General features: G+C 34.6%; 1 protein-coding gene across 1 annotated transcript; it reads right to left on the bottom strand.

Annotated features, from left to right (window-relative positions):
* Positions 1-23779: 23779 nt before the first annotated feature.
* On the bottom strand, positions 23780-25532 carry LOC131803472 (uncharacterized). The gene is made up of 3 exons (XM_059124832.1): positions 25299-25532; positions 24964-25228; positions 23780-24079 (listed from the first exon to the last, which is right to left on the bottom strand). The coding sequence occupies exons 1-3, from the start codon at positions 25487-25489 to the stop codon at positions 23780-23782; spliced, it is 756 nt and encodes a 251-aa protein (XP_058980815.1). The 5' UTR covers positions 25490-25532.
* Between the last annotated feature and the right edge of the window lie 1589 nt (positions 25533-27121).

Below are 27121 nucleotides of genomic sequence, written 5' to 3'. Positions count from 1 at the left end.
TTCTACGATTTTCCTTTTGCCCACATTTTCCATTGTTTTGCCATAAACCGAATTATTCATAAATTTATAAAAATTTTTTGCGAAAGCATCTGTGGCTTGTGCTCTGAGATTGTTATATTTCATTATGTATGCTGCAAGCCAGTTGGATTGCGTAAACTGCTGGATACATTGTTGAAGCACTCTATAATCAATGGTGCAAAACATTTTGTCATTCAAATCTGAAATCAACCTTTTGATCTTTTGACCGACACATTTGGATTCAGGTCAAAAGGGTAAATCATTGTGTTTGTCATGTAGACTTTGTGGATATTCTAAATCCGCATTAAAGAAAAAACCAGTTGGCGAATCATTAAGAATCGCTAATATTTTACTGACGTCATTGAATTGTTCCAACTCTTCTTGTGTTAAAAACTAAAAACCTTTTTGTGGCAAACATTGTGTCATTGCTTTACCATATAAATTGTTGACGTCTAAATAATAAATATTCACCTCAGGTTTACTAGGGTCATAGTCCGCAGTGTGTTTACTATTGGCTACCGAGTGTCTATTTGAACATTGTGTAAGTCCACCTCTAATGCCAGTTTTACAGAAACTATACATGTTAATATCTGTACATAGCTCTAATTCAACACCCGTGCACAGAAACATGGCGTCCCAAGATAGTGATGGCACTGTGAAATACTGGCAAGGATCAAGTACATGGTGACGGAGGCATAAACTTCGCAAGTTTTGAACACATTAGCCAATAGTAAGACATGTGTTTTTAAATACAACTCCGTATAATCTTTGACAGTTTAACATTCAAAGTGTCTCCATGCATTCTGCGCATGTCTATAATCATCTAGCGAACACTCACTGTCAGTCAACCTGTTGTAAAATTCACTTCGTGCCGGAAATTGTCGTTCATATAATTTGTCTAATGAAGACACGTATTCATAAGGAAAAATTCCTTTTCTAGTTAGCAGATTGAACTGTGTACGAATAGCTTGAAATGCGTTTTTAGGTAGATTTTTAGCTAAACTATCCAAACTGGAAGACATAAAACGAAAACTGTCCAGAACCTCAGTTCGAATTTATTCCGTCATTTGTTTTTCGAATTCACCGAAGAATTATGATCAGCAATTTCATTTAAATCATTTTTTATGTTAATAAAAAAATGACGTTAAAACATATAATTCTTTATTTAAAGGAATTACATAAATGTCTCCATCACACTGCATTAATTCTTTGAAGAATAAATGGCAATCGTATTTGGAATAATTGTGAAAGAATATTGGTATACATTTTGACACACGATATTTGAGATTGCATTCATTGTGTGCCGCCCCCCGATATTTTCCGGTTAAATGGCAATGATCGTTAACTCGATCATTACCCAAGGCTTTTTCACAAATGTGACAGACACTACTGCTAGTAAAGTCAAATATGTGTTGTAAATCAATTTCCAATCCCCTATAAGATTTTCTATACAGTTTCTCGCAGCATTGGGGCCACAATAAATATAAAATTTACTAAGACAATCATTAAAACTACATTTTATATAATAACTAAATGCACAAGGAATGTGCTTTTCTACCGTAATTCATTTTAATTATGTCAGACATATACTAGGATTCCGAAACATTTCCTACGTGATAATGCAAATATGATTATTATGTTCAAACAAGATGATTTAAATTTAAAACATATATACAATGATCATGTTGGAAGTGATATGAGTTTTGAAAAATTTAAAGAAATATGTCGTGAATGCTGGAAGGAAAAATATGGATTTCTAACAATTAGCAAAGACGATGATATTAACTCGGGAAGATATAGAAAGGGATATCACACATTTATACAACCATAAATATATATAAGTAATCCCTATTAAAACCACTTCTATTAGTATAATCACAACCACGGAAGAAGAAATGTTAAAGCGCCTTGTTAAGTCCCGAAATGCCTTGAAAAGAGAATTACGAAGCATTAAAAGGGGAGAGGAAATAAAAACAAACGAATTGAACAATACATTCAAACCCATAACTGAGCCAATACATAAACTATTAAAACTAACGAATGTTAATGCATCAAATCCCCAATACCTAAGAAGGAAAATATTGAATCATATAAAGATTATTTTGCTATGAGTAAACCCGTTAAAAAATTGAAACACGATATTAAGCCAGAACCTAAAATTTTATGGGAGGAAACCGATGAGTGGGATTCAAAAGACGACACATTTTATACAGACAATGATGATACCGTTGACCTTTCTCTCTTAAATAAAAACAAAAATTTGGATACGGTATATGGACCACACAAAAATATTCAGGGAGAAGGGAAATTTGGGGACAAACCATAAAAAGTTGATGATCAGAAAATAATTATTGGAAATCAACATTGGGCATTTACACCGGGTCTTTTTGAACTACTGTTTTATCAAAAACCTAAAAATAATGACGCGTCAGAATTAGAAATATATAAAAAATTTTGCTGGACTCTAATGCACATAAAGTAAACTTTAAGCATAATGAACGAATTAAATCCAACAGCGGCAAAGGCCTTATGCGAGTAAATCTCGATAAACCGAACAATATATACTGGGACGATCCTAATGAATTAATAGAACGATTAAAGCTGTTGTTAGCATCACAACAAGCCGGAAATAACAATCATACTAACAAGATTGTTTCTATTATCGAGGAACTGAGAGAGGGAAATATAATTTATTAATCACCTGAATAACAAAATCAATGACTGTGGATAAGTTTGGTCATCATTATCATCTAAAATATACTTCAGCCACACTAAAGTGAAATGTTTCGATAGTGCTGGGAATCAGTATTGATGAAGATAACAATTTGGACATACAGAATAAGAGGATTAAAAACTGGGCTCCCCCGGCGGAAGGATCGGATGCGGTCAACCAAGCATACGTGCATTCGCAAAACAAGAACCTACCAGAAATATTAAAGAAAAACGTATTTCAAGAGTGTTCCGATATAAGAGAAGAAATATCGCGTTTAAAACACTCGTTAAACGAACTTTATGACCTTTTACCCAGAACTACATTTACTCACACACTGTAAGATAATAGATTTAATAAAAGATGGGAAAAACGAGGACTAGTGAATGAAATTCACACTCAGTCAAGAAAAAAATTTGAAAGGCGAAGGGTCATTGTAAAGGGAATTGACGATCTATGGCAAGCTGATTTAGTTGAAATGGGCAACTATTCTAAAGCAAACAGGGGATACAGGTTTATGCTAACAGTGATTGATACTTTCTCAAAATATGCATGGGCTGAAGCGCTCAAATCTAAAAATGCCTTGGAAGTTTGTACAACATTTGAAAAAATATTGAAAATGGGACGAATTCCCAAGAATATGCAAATTGATGATGGGAAAGAATTTTTTAATAAAACATTCGGTGAACTTATGCATAAATATAGAATAAATCATTATTCGACTTACAGTGTATTGAAAGCATCAATTGTTGAACGTTTCAATAGAACCCTAACAGGAATGATGTGGAAGGAGTTTAGTTATAATGGAAATTATCTATGGATCAAACTCTATAGGGATTTACTAGACAAATATAATAGCACCCCTCATGGAATGATAAAAATGGCTCCAATACAAATTAATTCCTCAAACGAGAAAAAACTGCTGAAATCCGTCTATAATCATATACAATTTTTTAAAAAACCACAACTTCATGTCGGCGATCACGTACGCATCAGCAAATATAAACATAATTTTGAAAAGAAAAAAATAAGAAGGATTAGAATAACCAACCCCACTTCATATCTGCTGGAAAATTTTAAAGGAAATCCAATACAAGGATGTTTTTAAAGAGAAGAACTTTTGCCTACAAAATATCCAAACACATATTTGGTGGAGAAAATTCTAAATCAAGGAATGACAAAGTTTATGTGAAATCGTTGGGTTTCTCAAATCTGCATAATTCATGGATAGATAAAAATTATGTTTTGTAATGATATTTAACAATAAAATATAAAAGTATGAGAATCGATTGTGTACTGTTTATTACAACTTAGTATCTTGCAATGTCAAGAACGTTTACATTGACAGGTAGAAATTCAATTTTATGCTAAAATTATTCACCTCCTATAGAATTAGGTGATAATGATTACGAGTGTAGTTTAATTGATTTTCAATCGTACAATTCAATTCCTAATGTGGATGAGGATAATAACTTGTTTCATATTGGAAATGATACAAATACCTATAGGATCATATGAATTGCAAGATATTGCAGACTTTTTGGAAACAGAGTACAGATCTATGTACATAAATAGATCTATAGATATTAAAGCCAATAATAATACATTACAAATAGAAATTACATCATCTCATGATCCTATTTATTTCAATAAGGAGAAATCTATATCCAAACTCTTTGGTTTCACAGACAAAGTTTTGGAGCCTGGAAAGAAGCACATATCTAACCTTTCAGTAATTATTTTGAAGGTTATAGCTGTTCAAACACACTGCAACATAGTAACTGGATCATTTATGAACAACTCACCTGCACATATTCTTCACGAATTTTCTTTAGATGTTCCTCCAGGCTATAATTTGGATGAAAGACCATTGAACCTCATTTATTTGCCTTTGAACGTCAAGGGAATTAGTCGTCTTGAAATATTAATACTAGATCAAGGTGGTCGATTGATAAACTTTCGTGGAGAGGAAATCACACTTCGAATTCACATAAGACCAAGAAAATCATGATTATATACAATAAATACAATTATAAACAAACTCCTAAAAACATTCGATATAAAGTTGTCAAACCGACAAGACCATTTCTATTTAAGGAAAATAAAGAGTTTTTTAATTTACTTAAATTAAAAGTAAAACCCAATGTCTGAAGTACTTAATATAAATGAACGGCCATTTTCTGATGAGAATATCGTAAAGCGGGACTTACGATATTCTCCTTATGTTCAATCATTTAAAAACAATGATGAAATACGTATAAGCATTGAAAACCAAGATTAGTTCATATTACCATCAGAGAGCTATTTGTACATTGAAGGGCATTTGAGAAAAGCAAATGGAGAAATTTCACCAAACGCTAGACTGAGGAATAATTGTGTGGGGTACATGTTTGATGAAATTCGTTACGAACTAAACGGTGTGGAAATTGATCGTACAAGCTATCTGGGAATGTCAACAAAAATTAAAAATTGGATTTCTCTAAATCCATCTGAAAGTAATGTTATGAGTAATGCAGGATGGAACGTAGATGGTGATGTTACCACTAATTCTTTTAAATTTTGTGTGCCCTTGAATCGTCTGCTGAGATTTGCTAAGACTTCAACAAAGTTATTTGCAATAGTAAGCATGATTTAATTCTCTTGCGGAGCGCTAATGACATGAATGTGTGTTATTCAACTGACTCGAAAGAAGACATTCGACTAACAATCACAAACATTGTGTGGAAAGTTCAACACATTCATTTGTCTGATTATAGAAAAATTAGTTTTCTGAAAGCTATTAAGGAAGGAAAAACATTGCCGCTAGCGTTTCGTAGTTGGGATTGTTATTTTAATCCAACTTTTTCTGGTGGTTTAAAACATAATTGGAGTGTTAATATGTCTGCCAATCACGAAATACCGCGATATGTTGCTTTAGTGTTTGAAAGAGACAACAAATTGATTCACTGTGATCTTGAGAACATCAAAGTACACTTGAATTCTGAGACATACCCTTATGATGATTATAATCTTAAGTTCTCAGAGAATCGTTATGCAATACTATATGACATGTATGCCAAGGTTCAACAAACATATTATATGAGGGAACCACAACCGCTTCGAAAATACACTACGTTTAAACATAATCCAATTACCGTAATTGATATAAGCTATCAAAATGAAGCTGTGAAAAATGGACCAAATTGATGTAAAACTCGAATTTACCACCAATATCCCAATACCTCAAAACACCTCATCATATTGTCTAATCATTCATGACCGACTGGTGGAGTACATACCTTTAACCGGTATTGTTCGAAGAGCTGTATAAGTAATTTATACTTTCATGTCTTAATATTAAGTATATTTGTGAAATAAAACTACATGTTTAATTTTTTTATTTTTAAGCAATAAATGTTTTATTAAATATATACAAATTGTTTTATTTATTTACAAAGTCATTTTCATTAAAATTTTAAAATTGTATAAAATCAAGGATTCACTATTTACATATTCATTATCTGTTTCTCCCAACAATTCAAAAATAGAATTGTCATTCCCGTCTAATGGAATATCTATTGTATTTACAGGGGGTATGTTACTTATATCTACATCTAGTTCTGTAGGAAAATTAGAAATACTTATATTTTTTAAATCTATATCATCATTACTATTACATTTGCGATTAATTCAAAAATAGAATTATCGCTTACATTTTGAGCATGCAAATCTAGTTCCATTGGGACCACGGAATTCACCACATTATCATTTTTTATTTTATAATGGCCCCAAGCATACGTGCTTACACCATCTTCTCCCATAAATCTTTTATCATCTTGGAAACTGAGACACACTTTTGTTATATTGTCTGTGTATATCTCATGTTTCCTCGATCTAAATGTATACATATTATTATAATATTTTATTCGATTGTACAGAAAATCCCTATACGTGTCAATGGTGTACTGCTTCATAACAGATTTTTTAACACCTTTTGATTTTTTTACCTCTTCAATATTGTGGACTTTTATAGGGTACATTTTTGGTCAAAGGCCTACAAATTCCGATACCGTCTTTCCGCAGTTCTAGTCCTTCATCATTCCTATTACTTCTTTATTGAGAAGTGTTATATTATATGGGTTGGATGGCGAAAAATCTGATGTGTCAAATCTAGCCAGTATTTCCTCTCGTTATATTTCAGCAAAGTGGTTGCGGTTAGTGAAAGTTAGTATGAAGGAATCAGTATCCATATAATTTAATATGAAATATATGATATGAATATGATATATATGAATATGATATTTCACCCTCACTTTCATTACAATAGCCACCATTTCATCTGAAAAGTGTGTTAGGCTATGAAAATTTGGTTTTGAAATAAGTTCCCGTGCACCCCAGCGCTTCCCATAAGATTCCCAATGGTTTCTTTTTTCTACGATTTTCCTTTTGCCCACATTTTCCATTGTTTTGCCATAAACAGAATTATTCATAAATTTATAAAAAATTTTTGCGAAAGCATCTGTGGCTTGTGCTCTGAGATTGTTATATTTCATTATGTATGCTGCAAGCCAGTTGGATTGCGTAAACTGCTGGATACATTGTTGAAGCACTCTATAATCAATGGTGCAAGACATTTTGTCATTCAAATCTGAAATCAACCTTTTGATCTTTTGACCGACACATTTGGATTCAGGTCAAAAGGGTAAATCATTGTGTTTGTCATGTAGACTTTGTGGATATTCTAAATCCGCATTAAAGAAAAAACCAGTTGGCGAATCATTAAGAATCGCTAATATTTTACTGACGTCATTGAATTGTTCCAACTCTTCTTGTGTTAAAAACTAAAAACCTTTTTGTGGCAAACATTGTGTCATTGCTTTACCATATAAATTGTTGACGTCTAAATAATAAATATTCACCTCAGGTTTACTAGGGTCATAGTCCGCAGTGTATTTACTATTGGCTACCGAGTGTCTATTTGAACATTGTGTAAGTCCACCTCTAATGCCAGTTTTACAGAAACTATACATGTTAATATCTGTACATAGCTCTAATTCAACACCCGTGCACAGAAACATGGCGTCCCAAGATAGTGATGGCACTGTGAAATACTGGCAAGGATCAAGTACATGGTGACGGAGGCATAAACTTCGCAAGTTTTGAACACATTAGCCAATAGTAAGACATGTGTTTTTAAATACAACTCCGTATAATCTTTGACAGTTTAACATTCAAAGTGTCTCCATGCATTCTGCGCATGTCTATAATCATCTAGCGAACACTCACTGTCAGTCAACCTGTTGTAAAATTCACTTCGTGCCGGCAATTGTCTTTCATATAATTTGTCTAATGAAGACACGTATTCATAAGGAAAAATTCATCATTTGGAAACTGTGTACGAACAGCTTGAAATGCGTTTTTAGGTAGATTTTTAGCTAAACTATCCAAACTGGAAGATATAAAACGAAAACTGTCCAAGAACCTCAGTTCAAATTTATTCCGCCATTTGTTTTTCGAATTCACCGAAGAATTATGATCAACCATTTCATTTAAATCATTTTTCATGTTAATAATTCATTTGTTGAAACAAATAGTTCTTTTTTTAAAGGAATTACATCAATGTCTCCATCACACTGCATTAAGTCTTTGAAGAATAAATGGCAATCGTATTTGGAATAATTGTGAAAGAATATTGGTATAAATTTTGACACTCGATCTTTGAGATTGCATTCATTGTGTGCCGCCCCCCGACATTTTCCGGTTAAATGGCAATGATCCTTAACTCGATCATTACCCAAGGCTTTTTCACAAATGTGACAGACACTACTGCTAGTAAAGTCATCTAATTCCGTCTGAGACAATGAAATCATTGGTACCGTTTTTGACAAATATGTGTTGTAAATAAATTTACAATCCCCTATAAGATTTTCTAGACAGTTTCTCGCAGCATTGGGGCCACAATACATATAAAATTTACTAAGACTGTCATTAAAACTACATTTTATATAATAACTTAATGCACAAGGAATGTGCTTTTTTACCGTAACTGTGTTTGTGTTGAGGTTCTCCGGGTTCCAATCCTCTAGGATACATTCGGCATCAGCATAGACCACAAATGGTACTCTCTCTTTTTTGTGGTAGTTTTTAAAACAAATGATGTTTTCTCCCTCCTTTGGCATATCCGTTACGACCCCAACACACTCCTTCTCATATTTTTCATATACGGCTTCCGTGGTGGAACTTTGTATGCAACCATCACAAATGATTGATCTACCTTTATGTGCTGTCAACTGCGAACGTAATAACCTAAAAAGCAATAGATATATTCATTATTTATCATATTTAATAGTAATATTACTGTGCTATTTTAACTTACCGTGACATATCCATAATCAATATGTAGCGGAACTTGTCGCCCTCATGAAGAAGCATCAAGTTAATATGATGATTCCTTCTTTTTGGGGTAAGATAGTAGGGTCCAACTATCTGATTTCCATCATAGCCGAAGACATTAATACTTATCTCTTCATTATTAACCTCAAAATCCTTGATATTTTTTATTGCCATAGGGAAAATAAGTCCTATAAAATTCAATATCTTCCCGGATGGCAAGTATATAATATCTTCGGTTATATTAATATTATATGATTGCGGATTAGTTTTATCACATGCTGCTGCTGGTTCCGATAAAGCTGCCACAATACACAATTTGATTTCTAATGTAAGACAGGCATTCTTTTTTGATAAAGAGAACGGTGTCTTCAAGAACTGGGAGCTACGAGTTAAATTAGCTTTATATTGAGCTATACGATTTTCTCTAAAGCCCAGCCAGAATCTCTTTCTTGAAATTCTGACATTTTATTAATTATACGATTCGCGTGATCGTGGAATATTTGACTTATATCGTCTCCTTCCGTTAACAACGACATTTTTGACATATGGCAAAAAATTTGTTGACTTGTATTTAAAACCATATTTGATGTTGATGGTTCATCACGTTGATTTGTGAGCTTGACACATTCTCCTATAAGCTCAATATTGAATTTTATAGGCGTATTTCTCGCAAAGTTCTTCTCGACCAAGCTGACAATCGATTCTTTGGCATTTGGCAGCAAAATGTTTTTTGCATTAATATGCTCGAAGGTCAGTATGTTTTTGCCAAATGAGTTTTTTACAATGTTGACATTTTCACCAAAAATTTGTCTAATTGCACGCCGTTGTTCATCACTTCGAAGATGAGCCGACATTTTTCGCACTGCTTTATGGCACTCATTGCAGAACTTGTTTCCACCTTCACTTTGTTGGGATGGTATACATGATTCACTTTGTGCAAACGTTTGTGGAATGTTATGGCCATTGCCTGTGATTTGGAGAATTATAAATTGATTCCGCAGCAATGGTAGGGTGTCACTATTGCAGTTTGCATATTCTATATTATCTAATCCTGAGTTTTTAGATGGTTGATTTTGCATAGGTGGACATCCATAATTTTTTTGGTGAAATTTTAATTGGTATGGATTACTAAAAAATGTCCACAGCCACTGCAATGCTTGTTAATGTGTCTCAAATATTCGCGTTTGATAGTGAACGTTTCGGAGCAGAATTCGCAAATATTTTGTGCCATTTTGATTTCGAAAAATTTGATGGCGATGCTTGCAATTGAATTTCTTATTTTATACTAAAGCTATTTTTTAAAAAACTCAGACCTATATTAACACTAGCCATTTCTATAGAAAACCTAAGAAATCTACACTAACAGACTCATATATTTTTCAAAGCATTTTTCATCCTAGGTCTTCCAAAATACAACAAGTAAATACGTAAGATCAGATTGCCCTTGTAATCTTCAAAATTGTACATCTTGTCACCAAACATAAATTCTAACAGTTTTCTCATATGGATTGAATGTAGTTACTTCAAATAATTTCAAGTTATTTTTTTTTTCTTTCCTTTTATATATAACTTTTTTGATAATATGTACCACAAGTGGGATGATGCCAAGTGAGGGTGGCTCAAGAAAAACCAAACAACGCACACACACACACACAGTGGTTCAAACATTCCCAATGTGAAATAAAGAACCCAAACATAAAAACTATAAAACCAAATCATCAATGGACGCATCTTGTAAGCGGAAGTCCTAGGTCGTAAAATTTTATGGCACTTGCCACTTCCTCCCCCAGATCACTACTACTAGCGTGCTTCTTCACGATAACTCCTCCCCTTCTAAACTAGGGCCGTCCATGGTCCCAGCGTTATCGTTTTTTATTGCAAACTCCACAGATTTAGTTATAAGAATTTTTTCCTTTGCAGAGGCCCTGCGTCGGAGTGAGTAAGGAACCAGTCCTTAAGTAATAGAATTTCAATAGTCGATAAACTTGCGATATGACCTCGATAGACCGCATGTTGTAGTTGATGGATATGTTGGAGATTTTGTTTGTTGACATGATGTAGATAGGAGGTGCTTAGTACATCGGTGTGTTGCGTTAGGTTAATCACAGAAGCCCATGGAATATCCGGTTGTAGGGGTGTCGCTGAATTTTCGTTGTAATACATCGTATCATTGAAGACAACTAGGTAAGCACCATTGACAGTAACAAGGGGTTCGTTGTTTTCCTCTACTACCGCCAGTATGTCATGATGACCACCAAACCATCGCCTATGACTGTAATTGGTGGGAGGTTGTTGAATGTTGTGCTGCAGTTAGCGGTGTTACGTGTCATTAGTTCCAGAGCGCATGATATGAATGATGATGACAAACATAATGTTGGTATCGTATCGCTGCATTTTCTTACTGCTGAAGTGTAATCTTAATTTTAGATACAGCCATAATGTAGGCTACGAAGAGGTTTGTGAAGTGCTGGTTTTTCTTTGTGAAATTGATTTCATTGCTATCTAAAAGGATAGGGTTCAAATCTCCATTTTTTGGGAATATAGTGGAAGTTACTAAATTATTTAATACTGTTACTATCGGTTTACGTCCGCATCCAGCAACTTTCTCATATGAGTTTGGGGAATGTGGTTTGTAGCATTAGCTGTCTCGTCTCTTAGTAATTCATATAAGGTTAGGTTTGTAACATGTTTTATGTGTCCAAAGTTTTCCCAAATTACGAGATCCCCGCCGGTTACCGGAATGTATCTCGTATTCGCTATGACCAATTCTAAGGCAATACTAAAAAATGTAAACAATATTTCCTTTAACTCACGACCAATATAAGATATGTTCTTTCTATACATTATAGTGAAAGGAACTTCACCGAAGATTGTCCTTATGGACCCTCCTTCCTCTTATCAGAACTATTGTCCCTAGATCTTGTTGGACTTCTCCTTCACTATAAAGGGGAGTTAGTTTGTTCCCTAATCTCCTATTATTCTTGACGAGACCTTTTTCCCCAACGAAAAATTCCCTGTCACGTCGGTTCTTATTGTGAGTTATTAACTCTTTATCCTGGGCGGTTTTAACCATGACACAATTTGTTCATCATCCTATGTTGAATGGAAGATGCTCATGGGTCTCATTCCAGTCACCGTATGTATTTTATTATACTCGATGGTGGCTTAAGGTATCGATATCGTCCAGATTCTTGCCAATTTGAAGACCTCGCACTATTTCCATCAGTGTGTTGTAGAAGCGCTCTACCTGCCCATTTGATGTGCTGTGTAGGGGTGGGGCATTCACGATATCTGCGAGATAAGTGACTTTTCGTTGTCACAATAAATGGTTTTTGTACCATGGAACATATTGAACTACTGTAGTAGCTGTGGTTTAACATCCACTGTAGTCCTAGAATTTAGTGACTATTTAGTGTACTATTCATATTTTGAAAATTTGTCGATGCATGTCAGAAGGAACTTTGAACCGGTGGAAAATATTTAATGTGAAGGACTTCTCCTCAATATATTGGTATGGGTGTCTGGGCAATAAGCTGCCTTTTTGCAACCAGCTGCATCGCTTTCTTTTCCGTTTTTGGAAAAAATAGTCCTCCAGAATATGCTTGACATGCTGCTCTGTGTGCTCGATTATGTTCAGTTGCTATAATTTCCTGTTGCTCACTCGGGTCTGATTTTGTTCGAAATGTAATTAGGTGCCTTGTTTTTCAAACAAAAGTTCTTATCTGAGGCTCTATACCTTCTTCCACGATTATCTGATTGCGAAAACAATTAACCGGTTTGTGGGTTTTTTCAATTGTGTTAGTTGATGATATTTCTCTATGAATTGTATCTACACTCACATTATCCAAGGCATTTATGTGTTGCCTAGATATCGCATCGGCGACCCCATTTTCCTTTCCTGGTTTGTAGATTCGCCTTGCATGGTATTCGTCAATAAATACTTTCCATCTTTTTATTTTTGAGTTCGGATTTCTGTCCGAAACGGCAAATGCTAGTGGTTTTTGATCTGTGAATACATTCAGATCTGATACTCCGTAGAGATAATATCTAAGCGTCTTTAGTGCCCGTCGTTAAATCAAATGGTTTCCGAAAGTCTGGATATGTTAGCGTTACATTTTCGGACGTTGGGATTTCTTTTATTATGTTGAATGCCTCTTTCTGTTCACTGGTCAAATCAATTTAGATTTTTTCGACTACGATGCAGAAACTCGGCCATATTCTTGGGAAAATATAGAATTGTATTGACTTTTTCTGGAATTGTTCTAATTCCACTTTGGGAAACTAGAAATCCTAAATATTCAACCTCAGTTTGGAAGAAATTTAATTTTTCAGCCGAAACCCTCGTATCGGCTTCAAATAGACTTCTCAGTATTAATTCCACATCTTATAAGTGTTGTTGCTCCTCTTTCGAGAATATGATTACATCGTTTTCGTAAGCAATACACCTCGTCCCGATGTGTTCCCTTAACACGTAATCTATCGCCCTCTGAAAAATGATTGGACAAAACTCGTATTTTCTGTTTTTTATGGAAACCGCAGTTTTTTCCTATCAGGTTATGATAGCTTTATCTGGTTACAACCCGATTTCAAGTCAACGTTTAAACATAATCCAATTACCGTAATTGATATAAACAATCAAAATGAAGCTGTGAAAAATGGACCAATTGATTTAAAACTCGAATTTACCACCAATATCCCAATACCTCAAAACACCTCATCATATTGTCTAATCATTCATGACCGACTGGTGGAGTACATACCTTTAACCGGAATTGTTCGAAGAGCTGTATAAGTAATTTATACTTCCATGTCTTAATATTAAGTATATTTGTGAAATAAAACTACATGTTTGATTTTTTTTTATTTTTCAGCAATAAATATTTTATTAAATATATATAAAGTGTTTTTTTTATTTACAAAGTCATTTTCATTAAAATTTTAAAATTGTATAAAATCAAGAGATTCAATATTTACATATTCATTATCTCTATCTCCCAACAATTCAAAAATAGAATTGTCATTCCCGTCTAAAGGAACAGGGGGTATGTTACTTATATCTACATCTAGTTCTGTAGGAAAATTAGAAATACTTATATTTTCCAAATCTATATCATCATTACTATTTACATTTGCGATTAATTCCAAAATAGAATTATCGCTTACATTTTCAGCATGCAAATCTAGTTCCATTGGGACCCTGGAATTCACCTCATTACCATTTTTTATTTTATAATGGCCCCAAGCATACGTGCTTACAACATCTTCTCCTATAAATCTTTTATCATCTTGGAAACTGAGACACACTTTTGTTATATTGTCTGTGTATATCTCATGTTTCCTCGATCTAAATGTATACATATTATTATAATATTTTATTCGATTGTACAGAAAATCCCTATACGTGTCAATGGTGTACTGCTTCATAACAGATTTTTTAATACCCTTTGATTTTTTTTACCTCTTCACTATTGTGGACTTTTATAGGGTACTTTTTGGTCTAAGGCCTACAAATTCCGATACCGTCTTTCCGCAGTTCGCGTCCATCATTCCTATTAGTTCCTATTTATTGAGAAGTGTTATATTATATGGGTTGGATGGCGAAAAATCTGATGTGTCAAATCTTCAGTATCCATATAATTTAATATGAAGTCATCTACAAACTTTACTTTTAAAAAAATCATACAAGAAATCGTACATGACCCATTTTGATAACTCTAAAATACAAAATCCAAGGTATATAGGCTTATCATATTTCACCCTCACTTTGTTCATTTCAATTGCCACCATTTCATCTGAAAAGTGTGTTAGGCTATGAAAATTTGGTTTTGAAATAAATTCCCGTGCACCCCAGCGCTTCCCATAAGATTCCCAATGGTTTCTTATTTCTACGATTTTCCTTTTGTCCACATTTTCCATTGTTTTGCCATAAACAGAATTATTCATAAATTTATAAAATTTTTTTGCGAAAGCATCTGTGGCTTGTGCTCTCCAGCGCTTCCCATAAGATTCCCAATGGTTTCTTATTTCTACGATTTTCCTTTTGTCCACATTTTCCATTGTTTTGCCATAAACAGAATTATTCATAAATTTATAAAATTTTTTGCGAAAGCATCTGTGGCTTGTGCTCTGAGATTGTTATATTTCATTATGTATGCTGCAAGCCAGTTGGATTGCGTAAACTTTAAACAGCTATTGATTTTTAAGAATTAAGTTATGCTGGATACATTGTTGAAGCACTCTATAATCAATGGTGCAAGACATTTTGTCATTCAAATCTGAAATCAACCTTTTGATCTTTTGACCGACATATTTGGATTCAGGTCAAAAGGGTAAATCATTGTGTTTGTCATGTAGACTTTGTGGATATTCTAAATCCGCATTAAAGAAAAAACCAGTTGGCGAATCATTAAGAATCGCTAATATTTTACTGACGTAATTGAATTGTTCCAACTCTTCTTGTGCTAAAAACTAAAAAGCTTTTTGTGGCAAACATTGTGTCATTGCTTTACCATATAAATTGTTGACGTCTAAATAATAAATATTCACGTCAGGTTTACTAGGGTCATAGTCCGCAGTGTGTTTACTATTGGCATTTGAACATTGTGTAAGTCCACCTCTAATGCCAGTTTTACAGAAACTATACATGTTAATATCTGTAAATAGCTCTAATTCAACACCCGCGCACAGAAACATGGCGTCCCAAGATAGTGATGGCACTGTGAAATAAACTTCGAAAGTTTTCGAACACATTAGCCAATAGTAAGACATCTGTTTTTAAATACAACTCCGTATAATCTTTGACAGTTTAACATTCAAAGTGTCTCCATGCATTCTGCGCATGTCTATAATCATCTAGCGAACACTCACTGTCAGTCAACCTGTTGTAAAATTCATTTCGTGCCGGCAATTGTCGTTCATATAATTTGTCTAATGAAGACACGTATTCATAAGGAAAAATTCCTTTTCTAGTTAGCAGATTGAACTCAGCATCATTTGGAAACTGTGTACGAACAGCTTGAAATGCGTTTTTAGGTAGATTTTTAGCTAAACTATCCAAACTGGAAGACATAAAACGAAAACCGTCCAAGAACCTCAGTTCAAATTTATTCCGCCATTTGTTTTTCGAATTCACCGAAGAATTATGATCAACCATTTCATTTAAATCATTTTTCATGTTAATAATTCATTTGTTGAAACATATAGTTCTTTATTTAAAGGAATTATATCAATGTCTCCATCACACTCCATTAAGTCTTTGAAGAATAAATGGCAATCGTATTTGGAATAATTGTGAAAGAATATTGGTACAAATTTTGACACTCGATCTTTGAGATTGCATTCATTGTGTGCCGCCCCCCGACATTTTCCGGTTAAATGGCAATGATCCTTAACTCGATCATTACCCAAGGCTTTTTCACAAATGTGACAGACACTACTGCTAGTAAAGTCATCTAATTCCGTCTGAGACAATAAAATCATTGGTACCGTTTTTGACAAATATGTGTTGTAAATAAATTTACAATCCCCTATAAGATTTTCTAGACAGTTTCTCGCAGCATTGGGGCCACAATACATATAAAATTTACTAAGACTGTCATTAAAACTACATTTTATATAATAACTTAATGCACAAGGAATGTGCTTTTTTACCGTAACTGTGTTTGTGTTGAGGTTCTCCGGGTTCCAATCCTCTAGGATACATTCGGCATCAGCATAGACCACAAATGGTACTCTCTCTTTTTTGTGGTAGTTTTTAAAACGAATGATGTTTTCTCCCTCCTTTGGCATATCCGTTACGACCCCAACACACTCCTTCTCATATTTTTCATATACGGCTTCCGTGGTGAAACTTTGTATGCAACCATCACAAATGATTGATCTACCTTTATGTGCTGTCAACTGCGAACGTAATAACCTAAAAAGCAATAGATATATTCATTATTTATCATATTTAATAGTAATATTACTGTGCTATTTTAACTTACCGTGACATATCCATAATCAATATGTAGTGGAACTTGTCGCCCTCATGAAGGAGCATCAAGTTAATATGATGATTCCTTCTTTTTGGGGTAAGATAGTAGGGTCCAACTATCTGATTTCCATCATAGCCGAAGACATTAATACTTATCTCTTCATTATTAGCCTCAAAATCCTTGATATTTTTTATCGCCATAGGGAAAATAAGTCCTATAAAATTCAATATCTTCCCGGATGGCAAGTATATAATATCTTCGGTTATATTAATATTATATGATTGCGGATTAGTTTTATCACATGCTGCTGCTGGTTCCGATAAAGCTGCCACAATACACAATTTGATTTCTAATGTAAGACAGGCATTCTTTTTGATAAAGAGAACGGTGTCTTCAAGAACTGGGAGCTACGAGTTAAATTAGCTTTATATTGAGCTATACGATTTTCTCTAAAGCCCAGCCAGAATCTCTTTCTTGAAATTCTGACATTTTATTAATTATACGATTCGCGTGATCGTGGAATATTTGACTTATATCGTCTCCTTCCGTTAACAACGACATTTTTGACATATGGCAAAAAATTTGTTGACTTGTATTTAAAACCATATTTCATGTTGATGGTTCATCACGTTGATTTGTGAGCTTGACATATTCTCCTATAAGCTCAATATTGAATTTTATAGGCGTATTTCTCGCAAAGTTCTTCTCGACCAAGCTGACAATCGATTCTTTGGCATCGCTTAATAATTCATTTGGCAGCAAAATGTTTTTTGCATTAATATGCTCGAAGGTCAGTATGTTTTTGCCAAATGAGTTTTTTACAATTTTGACATTTTCACCAAAAATTTGTCTAATTGCACGCCGTTGTTCATCACTACGAAGATGAGCCGACATTTTTCGCACTGCTTTATGGCACTCATTGCAGAACTTGTTTCCACCTTCACTTTGTTGGGATGGTATACATGATTCACTTTGTGCAAACGTTTGTGGAATGTTATGGCCATTGCCTGTGATTTGGAGAATTATAAATTGATTCCGCAGCAATGGTAGGGTGTCACTATTGCAGTTTGCATATTCTATATTATCTAATCCTGAGTTTTTAGATGGTTGATTTTGCATAGGTGGACATCCATAATTTTTTTGGTGAAATTTTAATTGGTATGGATTACTAAAAAATGTCCACAGCCACTGCAATGCTTGTTAATGTGTCTCAAATATTCGCGTTTGATAGTGAACGTTTCGGAGCAGAATTCGCAAATATTTTGTGCCATTTTGATTTCGAAAAATTTGATGGCGATGCTTGCAATTGAATTTCTTATTTTATACTAAAGCTATTTTTTAAAAAACTCAGACCTATATTAACACTAGCCATTTCTATAGAAAACCTAAGAAATCTACACTAACAGAATCATATATTTTTCAAAGCATTTTTCATCCTAGGTCTTCCAAAATACAACAAGTAAATACGTAAGATCAGATTGCCCTTGTAATCTTCAAAATTGTACATCTTGTCACCAAACATAAATTCTAACAGTTTTCTCATATGGATTGAATGTAGTTACTTCAAATAATTTCAAGTTATTTTTTTTTCTTTCCTTTTATATATAACTTTTTTGATAATATGTACCACAAGTGGGATGATGCCAAGTGAGGGTGGCTCAAGAAAAACCAAACAACGCACACACACACACACACAGTGGTTCGAACATTCCCAATGTGAAATAAAGAACCCAAACATAAAAACTATAAAACCAAATCATCAATGGACGCATCTTGTAAGCGGAAGTCCTAGGTCGTAAAATTTTATGGCACTTGCCACTTCCTCCCCCAGATCACTACTACTAGCGTGCTTCTTCACGATAACTCCTCCCCTTCTAAACTAGGGCCGTCCATGGTCCCAGCGTTATCGTTTTTTATTGCAAACTCCACAGATTTAGTTATAAGAATTTTTTCCTTTGCAGAGGCCCTGCGTCGGAGTGAGTAAGGAACCAGTCCTTAAGTAATAGAATTCCAATAGTCGATAAACTTGCGATATGACCTCGATAGACCGCATGTTGTAGTTGATGGATATGTTGGAGATTTTGTTTGTTGACATGATGTAGATAGGAGGTGCTTAGTACATCGGTGTGTTGCGTTAGGTTAATCACAGAAGCCCATGGAATATCCGGTTGTAGGGGTGTCGCTGAATTTTCGTTGTAATACATCGTATCATTGAAGATAACTAGGTAAGCACCATTGACAGTAACAAGGGGTTCGTTGTTTTCCTCTACTACCGCCAGTATGTCATTGATGACCACCAAACCATCGCCTATAACTGTAATTGGTGGGAGGTTGTTGAATGTTGTGCTGCAGTTAGCGGTGTTACGTGTCATTAGTTCCAGAGCGCATGATATGAATGATGATGACAAATATAATGTTGGTATCGTATCTCTGCATTTTCTTACTGCTGAAGTGTAATCTTAATTTTAGATACAGCCATAATGTCGGCTACGAAGAGGTTTGTGAAGTGCTGGTTTTTTTTTTGTGAAATTGATTTCATTGCTATCTAAAAGGATAGGGTTCAAATCTCCAATTTTTGGGAATATAGTGGAAGTTACTAAATTATTTAATACTGTTACTATCGGTTTACGTCCGCATCCAGCAACTTTCTCATATGAGTTTGGGGAATGTGGTTTGTAGCATTAGCTGTCTCGTCTCTTAGTAATTCGTATAAGGTTAGGTTAGTAACATGTTTTATGTGTCCAAAGTTTTCCCAAATTACGAGATCCCCGCCGGTTACCGGAATGTATCTCGTATTCGCTATGACCAATTCTAAGGCAATACTAAAAAATGTAAACAATATTTCCTTTAACTCACGACCAATATAAGATATGTTCTTTCTATACATTATAGTGAAAGGAACTTCACCAAAGGTTGTCCTTATGGACCCTCCTTCCTCTTATCAGAACTATTGTTCCTAGATCTTGTTGGACTTCTCCTTCACTATAAAGGGGAGTTAGTTTGTTCCCTAATCTCCTATTATTCTTGACGATAACCTTTTCCCCAACGAAAAATTCCCTGTCACGTCGGTTCTTATTGTGAGTTATTAACTCTTTATCCTGGGCTGTTTTAGCCGTGACACAATTTGTTCATCATCCTTTGTTGAATGGAAGATGCTCATGGGTCTAATTCCAGTCACCGTATGTATTTTATTATACTCGATGGTGGCTTAAGGTATCGATATCGTCCAGATTCTTGCCAATTTTAAGACCTCGCGCTATTTCCATCAGTGTGTTGTGGAAGCGCTCTACCTGCCCATTTGATGTGCTGTGTAGGGGTGGGGCATTCACGATATCTGCGAGTTAAGTTACTTTTCGTTGTCACAATAAATGGTTTTTGTACCATGGAACATATTGAACTACTGTAGTAGCTGTGGTTTAACATCCACTATAGTCCTAGAATTTAGTGACTATTTAGTGTACTATTCATATTTTGAAAATTTGTCGATGCATGTCGGAAGGAACTTTGAACCGGTGGAAAATATTCAATGTGAAGGACTTCTCCTCAATATATTGATATGGGTGTCTGGGCAATAAGCTGCCTTTTTGCCACCAGCTGCATCGCTTTCTTTTCCGTTTTTGGAAAAAATAGACCTCCAGAATATGCTTGACATGCTGCTCTATGTGCTCGATTATGTTCAGTTGCTATAATTTCCTGTTGCTCACTCTGATTTTGTTCGAAATGTAATTAGGTACCTTGTTTTTCAAACAAAAGTTCTTATCTGAGGCTCTATATCTTCTTCCACGATTATCTGATTGCGAAAACAATTAACCGGTTTGTCGGTTTTTTCAATTGTGTTAGTTGATGATATTTCGCTATGAATTGTATCTACACTCACATTATCCAAGGCATTTATGTGTTGCCTAGATATCGCATCGGCGACCCCATTTTCCTTTCCTGGTTTGCAGATTCGCCTTGCATGGTATTCGTGAATAAATACTTTCCATCTTTTGATTTTTGAGTTCGGATTTCTGTCCGAAACGGCAAATGCTAGTGGTTTTTGATCTGTGAATACATTCAGATCTGATACTCCGTAGAGATAATATCTAAGCGTCTTTAGTGCCCGTCGTTAAATCAAATGGTTTCCAAAAGTCTGGATATGTTAGCGTTACATTTTCGGACGTTGGGATTTCTTTTATTATGTTGAATGCTTCTTTCTGTTCACTGGTCAAATCAATTTTGATTTTTTCGACTACGATGCAGAAACTCGGCCATATTCTCCCCTCTGTATGTTTGAGAGTGGCTTTGCAATCTTGGCAAAGTCTTTAGTAAGACAGCGGTAATATCCGGCCAATCCTAAGAATGATCTTAATCCCCTTAGAGTGGAAGGCTTGGGAAAATATAGAATTGTATTGACTTTTTTTGGAATTGTTCTAACTCCACTTTGGAAACTAGAAATCCTAACTATTCAACCTCAGTTTGGAAGAAATTTAATTTTTCAGCCGAAACCCTCGTATCGGCTTCAAATAGACTTCTCAGTATTAATTCCACATCTTATAAGTGTTGTTGCTCCCTTTTTCGAGAATATGATTACATCGTTTTCGTAAGCAATACACCTCGTCCCGATGTGTTCCCTTAACTCGTAATCTATCGCCCTCTGAAAAATGATTGGACAAAACTCGTATTTTCTGTTTTTTATGGAAACCGCAGTTTTTTCCTATCAGGTTATGATAGCTTTATCTGGTTACAACCCGATTTCAAGTCAACGTTTAAACATAATCCAATTACCGTAATTGATATAAACAATCAAAATGAAGCTGTGAAAAATGGACCAATTGATTTAAAACTCGAATTTACCACCAATATCCCAATACCTCAAAACACCTCATCATATTGTCTAATCATTCATGACCGACTGGTGGAGTACATACCTTTAACCGGAATTGTTCGAAGAGCTGTATAAGTAATTTATACTTCCATGTCTTAATATTAAGTATATTTGTGAAATAAAACTACATGTTTGATTTTTTTTTATTTTTCAGCAATAAATATTTTATTAAATATATACAAAGTTTTTTTTTGTTTTACAAAGTCATTTTCATTAAAATTTTAAAATTGTAAAAAATCAAGAGATTCAATATTTACATATTCATTATCTCTATCTCCCAACAATTCAAAAATAGAATTGTCATTCCCGTCTAAAGGAATATCTATTGTATTTACAGGGGGTATGTTACTTATATCTACATCTAGTTCTGTAGGAAAATTAGAAATACTTATATTTTCCAAATCTATATCATCATTACTATTTACATTTGCGATTAATTCAAAAATAGAATTATCGCTTACATTTTCAGCATGCAAATCTAGTTCCATTGGGACCACGGAATTCACTTCATTATCATTTTTTATTTTATAATGGTCCCAAGCATACGTGCTTACACCACCTTCTCCTATAAATCTTTTATCATCTTGGAAACTCAGACACACTTTTGTTATATTGTCTGTGTATATCTCATGTTTCCTCGATCTAAATGTATACATATTATTATAATATTTTATTCGATTGTACAGAAAATCCCTATACGTGTCAATGGTGTACTGCTTCATAACAGATTTTTTCACACCCTTTGATTTTTTTACCTCTTCACTATTGTGGACTTTTATAGGGTACATTTTTGGTCTAAGGCCTACAAATTCCGATACCGTCTTTCCGCAGTTCGCGTCCATCATTCCTATTAGTTCCTATTTATTGAGAAGTGTTATATTATATGGGTTGGATGGCGAAAAATCTGATGTGTCAAATCTTGCCAGTATTTCCTCTCGTGATAGTTCAGCAAAGTGGTTGCGGTTAGTGAAAGTTAGTATGAAGGAATCAGTATCCATATAATTAAATATGAAGTCATCTACAAACTTTACTTTAAAAAAAAAAAACATACAAGAAATCGTACATGACCCATTTTGATAACTCTAAAATACAAAATCCAAGGTATATAGGCTTATCATATTTCACCCTCACTTTGTTCATTTCAATTGCCACCATTTCATCTGAAAAGTGTGTTAGGCTATGAAAATTTGGTTTTGAAATAAATTCCCGTGCACCCCAGCGCTTCCCATAAGATTCCCAATGGTTTCTTATTTCTACGATTTTCCTTTTGTCCACATTTTCCATTGTTTTGCCATAAACAGAATTATTCATAAATTTATAAAATTTTTTTGCGAAAGCATCTGTGGCTTGTGCTCCCCAGCGCTTCCCATAAGATTCCCAATGGTTTCTTATTTCTACGATTTTCCTTTTGTCTACATTTTCCATTGTTTTGCCATAAACAGAATTATTCATAAATTTATAAAATTTTTTGCGAAAGCATCTGTGGCTTGTGCTCTGAGATTGTTATATTTCATTATGTATGCTGCAAGCCAGTTGGATTGCGTAAACTTTAAACAGCTATTGATTTTTAAGAATTAAGTTATGCTGGATACATTGTTGAAGCACTCTATAATCAATGGTGCAAGACATTTTGTCATTCAAATCTGAAATCAACCTTTTGATCTTTTGACCGACACATTTGGATTCAGGTCAAAAGGGTAAATCATTGTGTTTGTCATGTAGACTTTGTGGATATTCTAAATCCGCATTAAAGAAAAAAACAGTTGGCGAATCATTAAGAATCGCTAATATTTTACTGACGTCATTGAATTGTTCCAACTCTTCTTGTGTTAAAAACTAAAAACCTTTTTGTGGCAAACATTGTGTCATTGCTTTACCATATAAATTGTTGACGTCTAAATAATAAATATTCACCTCAGATTTACTAGGGTCATAGTCCGCAGTGTGTTTACTATTGGCATTTGAACATTGTGTAAGTCCACCTCTAATGCCAGTTTTACAGAAACTATACATGTTAATATCTGTAAATAGCTCTAATTCAACACCCGTGCACAGAAACATGGCGTCCCAAGATAGTGATGGCACTGTGAAATAAACTTCGGAAGTTTTCGAACACGTTAGCCAATAGTAAGACATCTGTTTTAAATACAACTCCGTATAATCTTTGACAGTTTAACATTCAAAGTGTCTCCATGCATTCTGCGCATGTCTATAATCATCTAGCGAACACTCACTGTCAGTCAACCTGTTGTAAAATTCATTTCGTGCCGGCAATTGTCGTTCATATAATTTGTCTAATGAAGACACGTATTCATAAGGAAAAATTCCTTTTCTAGTTAGCAGATTGAACTCAGCATCATTTGGAAACTGTGTACGAACAGCTTGAAATGCGTTTTTAGGTAGATTTTTAGCTAAACTATCCAAACTGGAAGACATAAAACGAAAACTGTCCAAGAACCTCAGTTCAAATTTATTCCGCCATTTGTTTTTCGAATTCACCGAAGAATTATGATCAACCATTTCATTTAAATCATTTTTCATGTTAATAATTCATTTGTTGAAACATATAGTTCTTTATTTAAAGGAATTACATCAATGTCTCCATCACACTGCATTAAGTCTTTGAAGAATAAATGGCAATCGTATTTGGAATAATTGTGAAAGAATATTGGTATAAATTTTGACACACGATATTTGAGATTGCATTCATTGTGTGCCGCCCCCGATATTTTCCGGTTAAATGGCAATGATCCTTAACTCGATCATTACCCAAGGCTTTTTCACAAATGTGACAGACACTACTGCTAGTAAAGTCATCTAATTCCGTCTGAGACAATGAAATCATTGGTACCGTTTTTGACAAATATGTGTTGTAAATAAATTTACAATCCCCTATAAGATTTTCTAGACAGTTTCTCGCAGCATTGGGGCCACAATACATATACAATTTACTAAGACTGTCATTAAAACTACATTTTATATAATAACTTAATGCACAAGGAATGTGTTTTTTTTTTTACCGTAACTGTGTTTGTGTTGAGGTTCTCCGGGTTCCAATCCACTAGGATACATTCGGCATCTGCATAGACCACAAATAGTACTCTCTTTTTTTTGTGGTAGTTTTTAAAACGAATGATGTTTTCTCCCTCCTTTGGCATATCCGTTACGACCCCAACACACTCCTTCTCATATTTTTCATATACGGCTTCCGTGGTGAAACTTTGTATGCAACCATCACAAATGATTGATCTACCTTTATGTGCTGTCAACTGCGAACGTAATAACCTAAAAAGCAATAGATATATTCATTATTTATCATATTTAATAGTAATATTACTGTGCTATTTTAACTTACCGTGACATATCCATAATCAATATGTAGTGGAACTTGTCGCCCTCATGAAGAAGCATCAAGTTAATATGATGATTCCTTCGTTTTGGGGTAAGATAGTAGGGTCCAACTATCTGATTTCCATCATAGCCGAAGACATTAATACTTATATCTTCATTATTAGCCTCAAAATCCTTGATATTTTTTATCGCCATAGGGAAACTAAGTCCTCTAAAATTCAATATCTTCCCGGATGGCAAGTATATAATATCTTCGGTTATAATAATATTATATGATTGCGGAATAGTTTTATCACATGCTGCTGCTGGTTCCGATAAAGCTGTCACAATACACAATTTGATTTCTTCTTCACGATAACTCCTCCCCTTCTAAACTAGGGCCGTCCATGGTCCCAGCGTTATCGTTTTTTATTGCAACCTCCACAGATTTATTTATAAGAATTTTTTCCTTTGCAGAGGCCCTGCGTCGGAGTGAGTAAGGAACCAGTCCTTAAGTAATAGAATTCCAATAGTCGATAAACTTGCGATATGACCTCGATAGACCACATGTTGTAGTTGATGGATATGTTGGAGATTTTGTTTGTTGACATGATGTAGATAGGAGGTGCTTAGTACATCGGTGTGTTGCGTTAGGTTAATCACAGAAGCCCATGGAATATCCGGTTGTAGGGGTGTCGCTGAATTTTCGTTGTAATACATCGTATCATTGAAGATAACTAGGTAAGCACCACTGACAGTAACAAGGGGTTCGTTGTTTTCCTCTACTACCGCCAGTATGTCATTGATGACCACCAAACCATCGCCTATGACTGTAATTGGTGGGAGGTTGTTGAATGTTGTGCTGCAGTTAGCGGTGTTACGTGTCATTAGTTCCAGAGCGCATGATATGAATGATGATGACAAACATAATGTTGGTATCGTATCTCTGCATTTTCTTACTGCTGAAGTGTAATCTTAATTTTAGATACAGCCATAATGTCGGCTACGAAGAGGTTTGTGAAGTGCTGGTTTTTTTTTTTGTGTGAAATTGATTTCATTGCTATCTAAAAGGATAGGGTTCAAATCTCCAATTTTTGGGAATATAGTGGAAGTTACTAAATTATTTAATACTGTTACTATCGGTTTACGTCCGCATCCAGCAACTTTCTCATATGAGTTTGGGGAATGTGGTTTGTAGCATTAACTGTCTCGTCTCTTAGTAATTCGTATAAGGTTAGGTTAGTAACATGTTTTATGTGTCCAAAGTTTTCCCAAATTACGAGATCCCCGCCGGTTACCGGAATGTATCTCGTATTCGCTATGACCAATTCTAAGGCAATACTAAAAAATGTAAACAATATTTCCTTTAACTCACGACCAATATAAGATATGTTCTTTCTATACATTATAGTGAAAGGAACTTCACCGAAGGTTGTCCTTATGGACCCTCCTTCCTCTTATCAGAACTATTGTCCCTAGATCTTGTTGGACTTCTCCTTCACTATAAAGGGGAGTTAGTTTGTTCCCTAATCTCCTATTTTTCTTGACGATAACTTTTTCCCCAACGAAAAATTCCCTGTCACGTCGGTTCTTATTGTGAGTTATTAACTCTTTATCCTGGGCTGTTTTAGCCGTGACACAATTTGTTCATCATCCTTTGTTGAATGGAAGATGCTCATGGGTCTCATTCCAGTCACCGTATGTATTTTATTATACTCGATGGTGGCTTAAGGTATCGATATCGTCCAGATTCTTGCCAATTTTAAGACCTCGCGCTATTTCCATCAGTGTGTTGTGGAAGCGCTCTACCTGCCCATTTGATGTGCTGTGTAGGGGTGGGGCATTCAC

Source organism: Musca domestica, unplaced genomic scaffold, assembly GCF_030504385.1.
Source record: "Musca domestica strain aabys unplaced genomic scaffold, Musca_domestica.polishedcontigs.V.1.1 30, whole genome shotgun sequence".
Lineage (NCBI taxonomy): Eukaryota > Metazoa > Arthropoda > Insecta > Diptera > Muscidae > Musca > Musca domestica.
This window is presented reverse-complemented; position numbering and strand designations above follow the sequence as displayed.

What these genes read in the sequence shown, in the direction of transcription:
- LOC131803472 (XM_059124832.1), bottom strand. Translation starts at nt 25,489, where the DNA reads ATGGCGATAAAAAATATCAAGGATTTTGAGGCTAATAATGAAGATATA. An exon ending in TTGATTATGGATATGTCACG is followed by an intron (nt 25,229 to 25,298) that starts GTAAGTTAAAAT and finishes ATTGCTTTTTAG; the next exon opens with GTTATTACGTTCGCAGTTGA. An exon ending in TCAACACAAACACAGTTACG is followed by an intron (nt 24,080 to 24,963) that starts GTAAAAAAAAAA and finishes TATTTAAAACAG; the next exon opens with ATGTCTTACTATTGGCTAAC.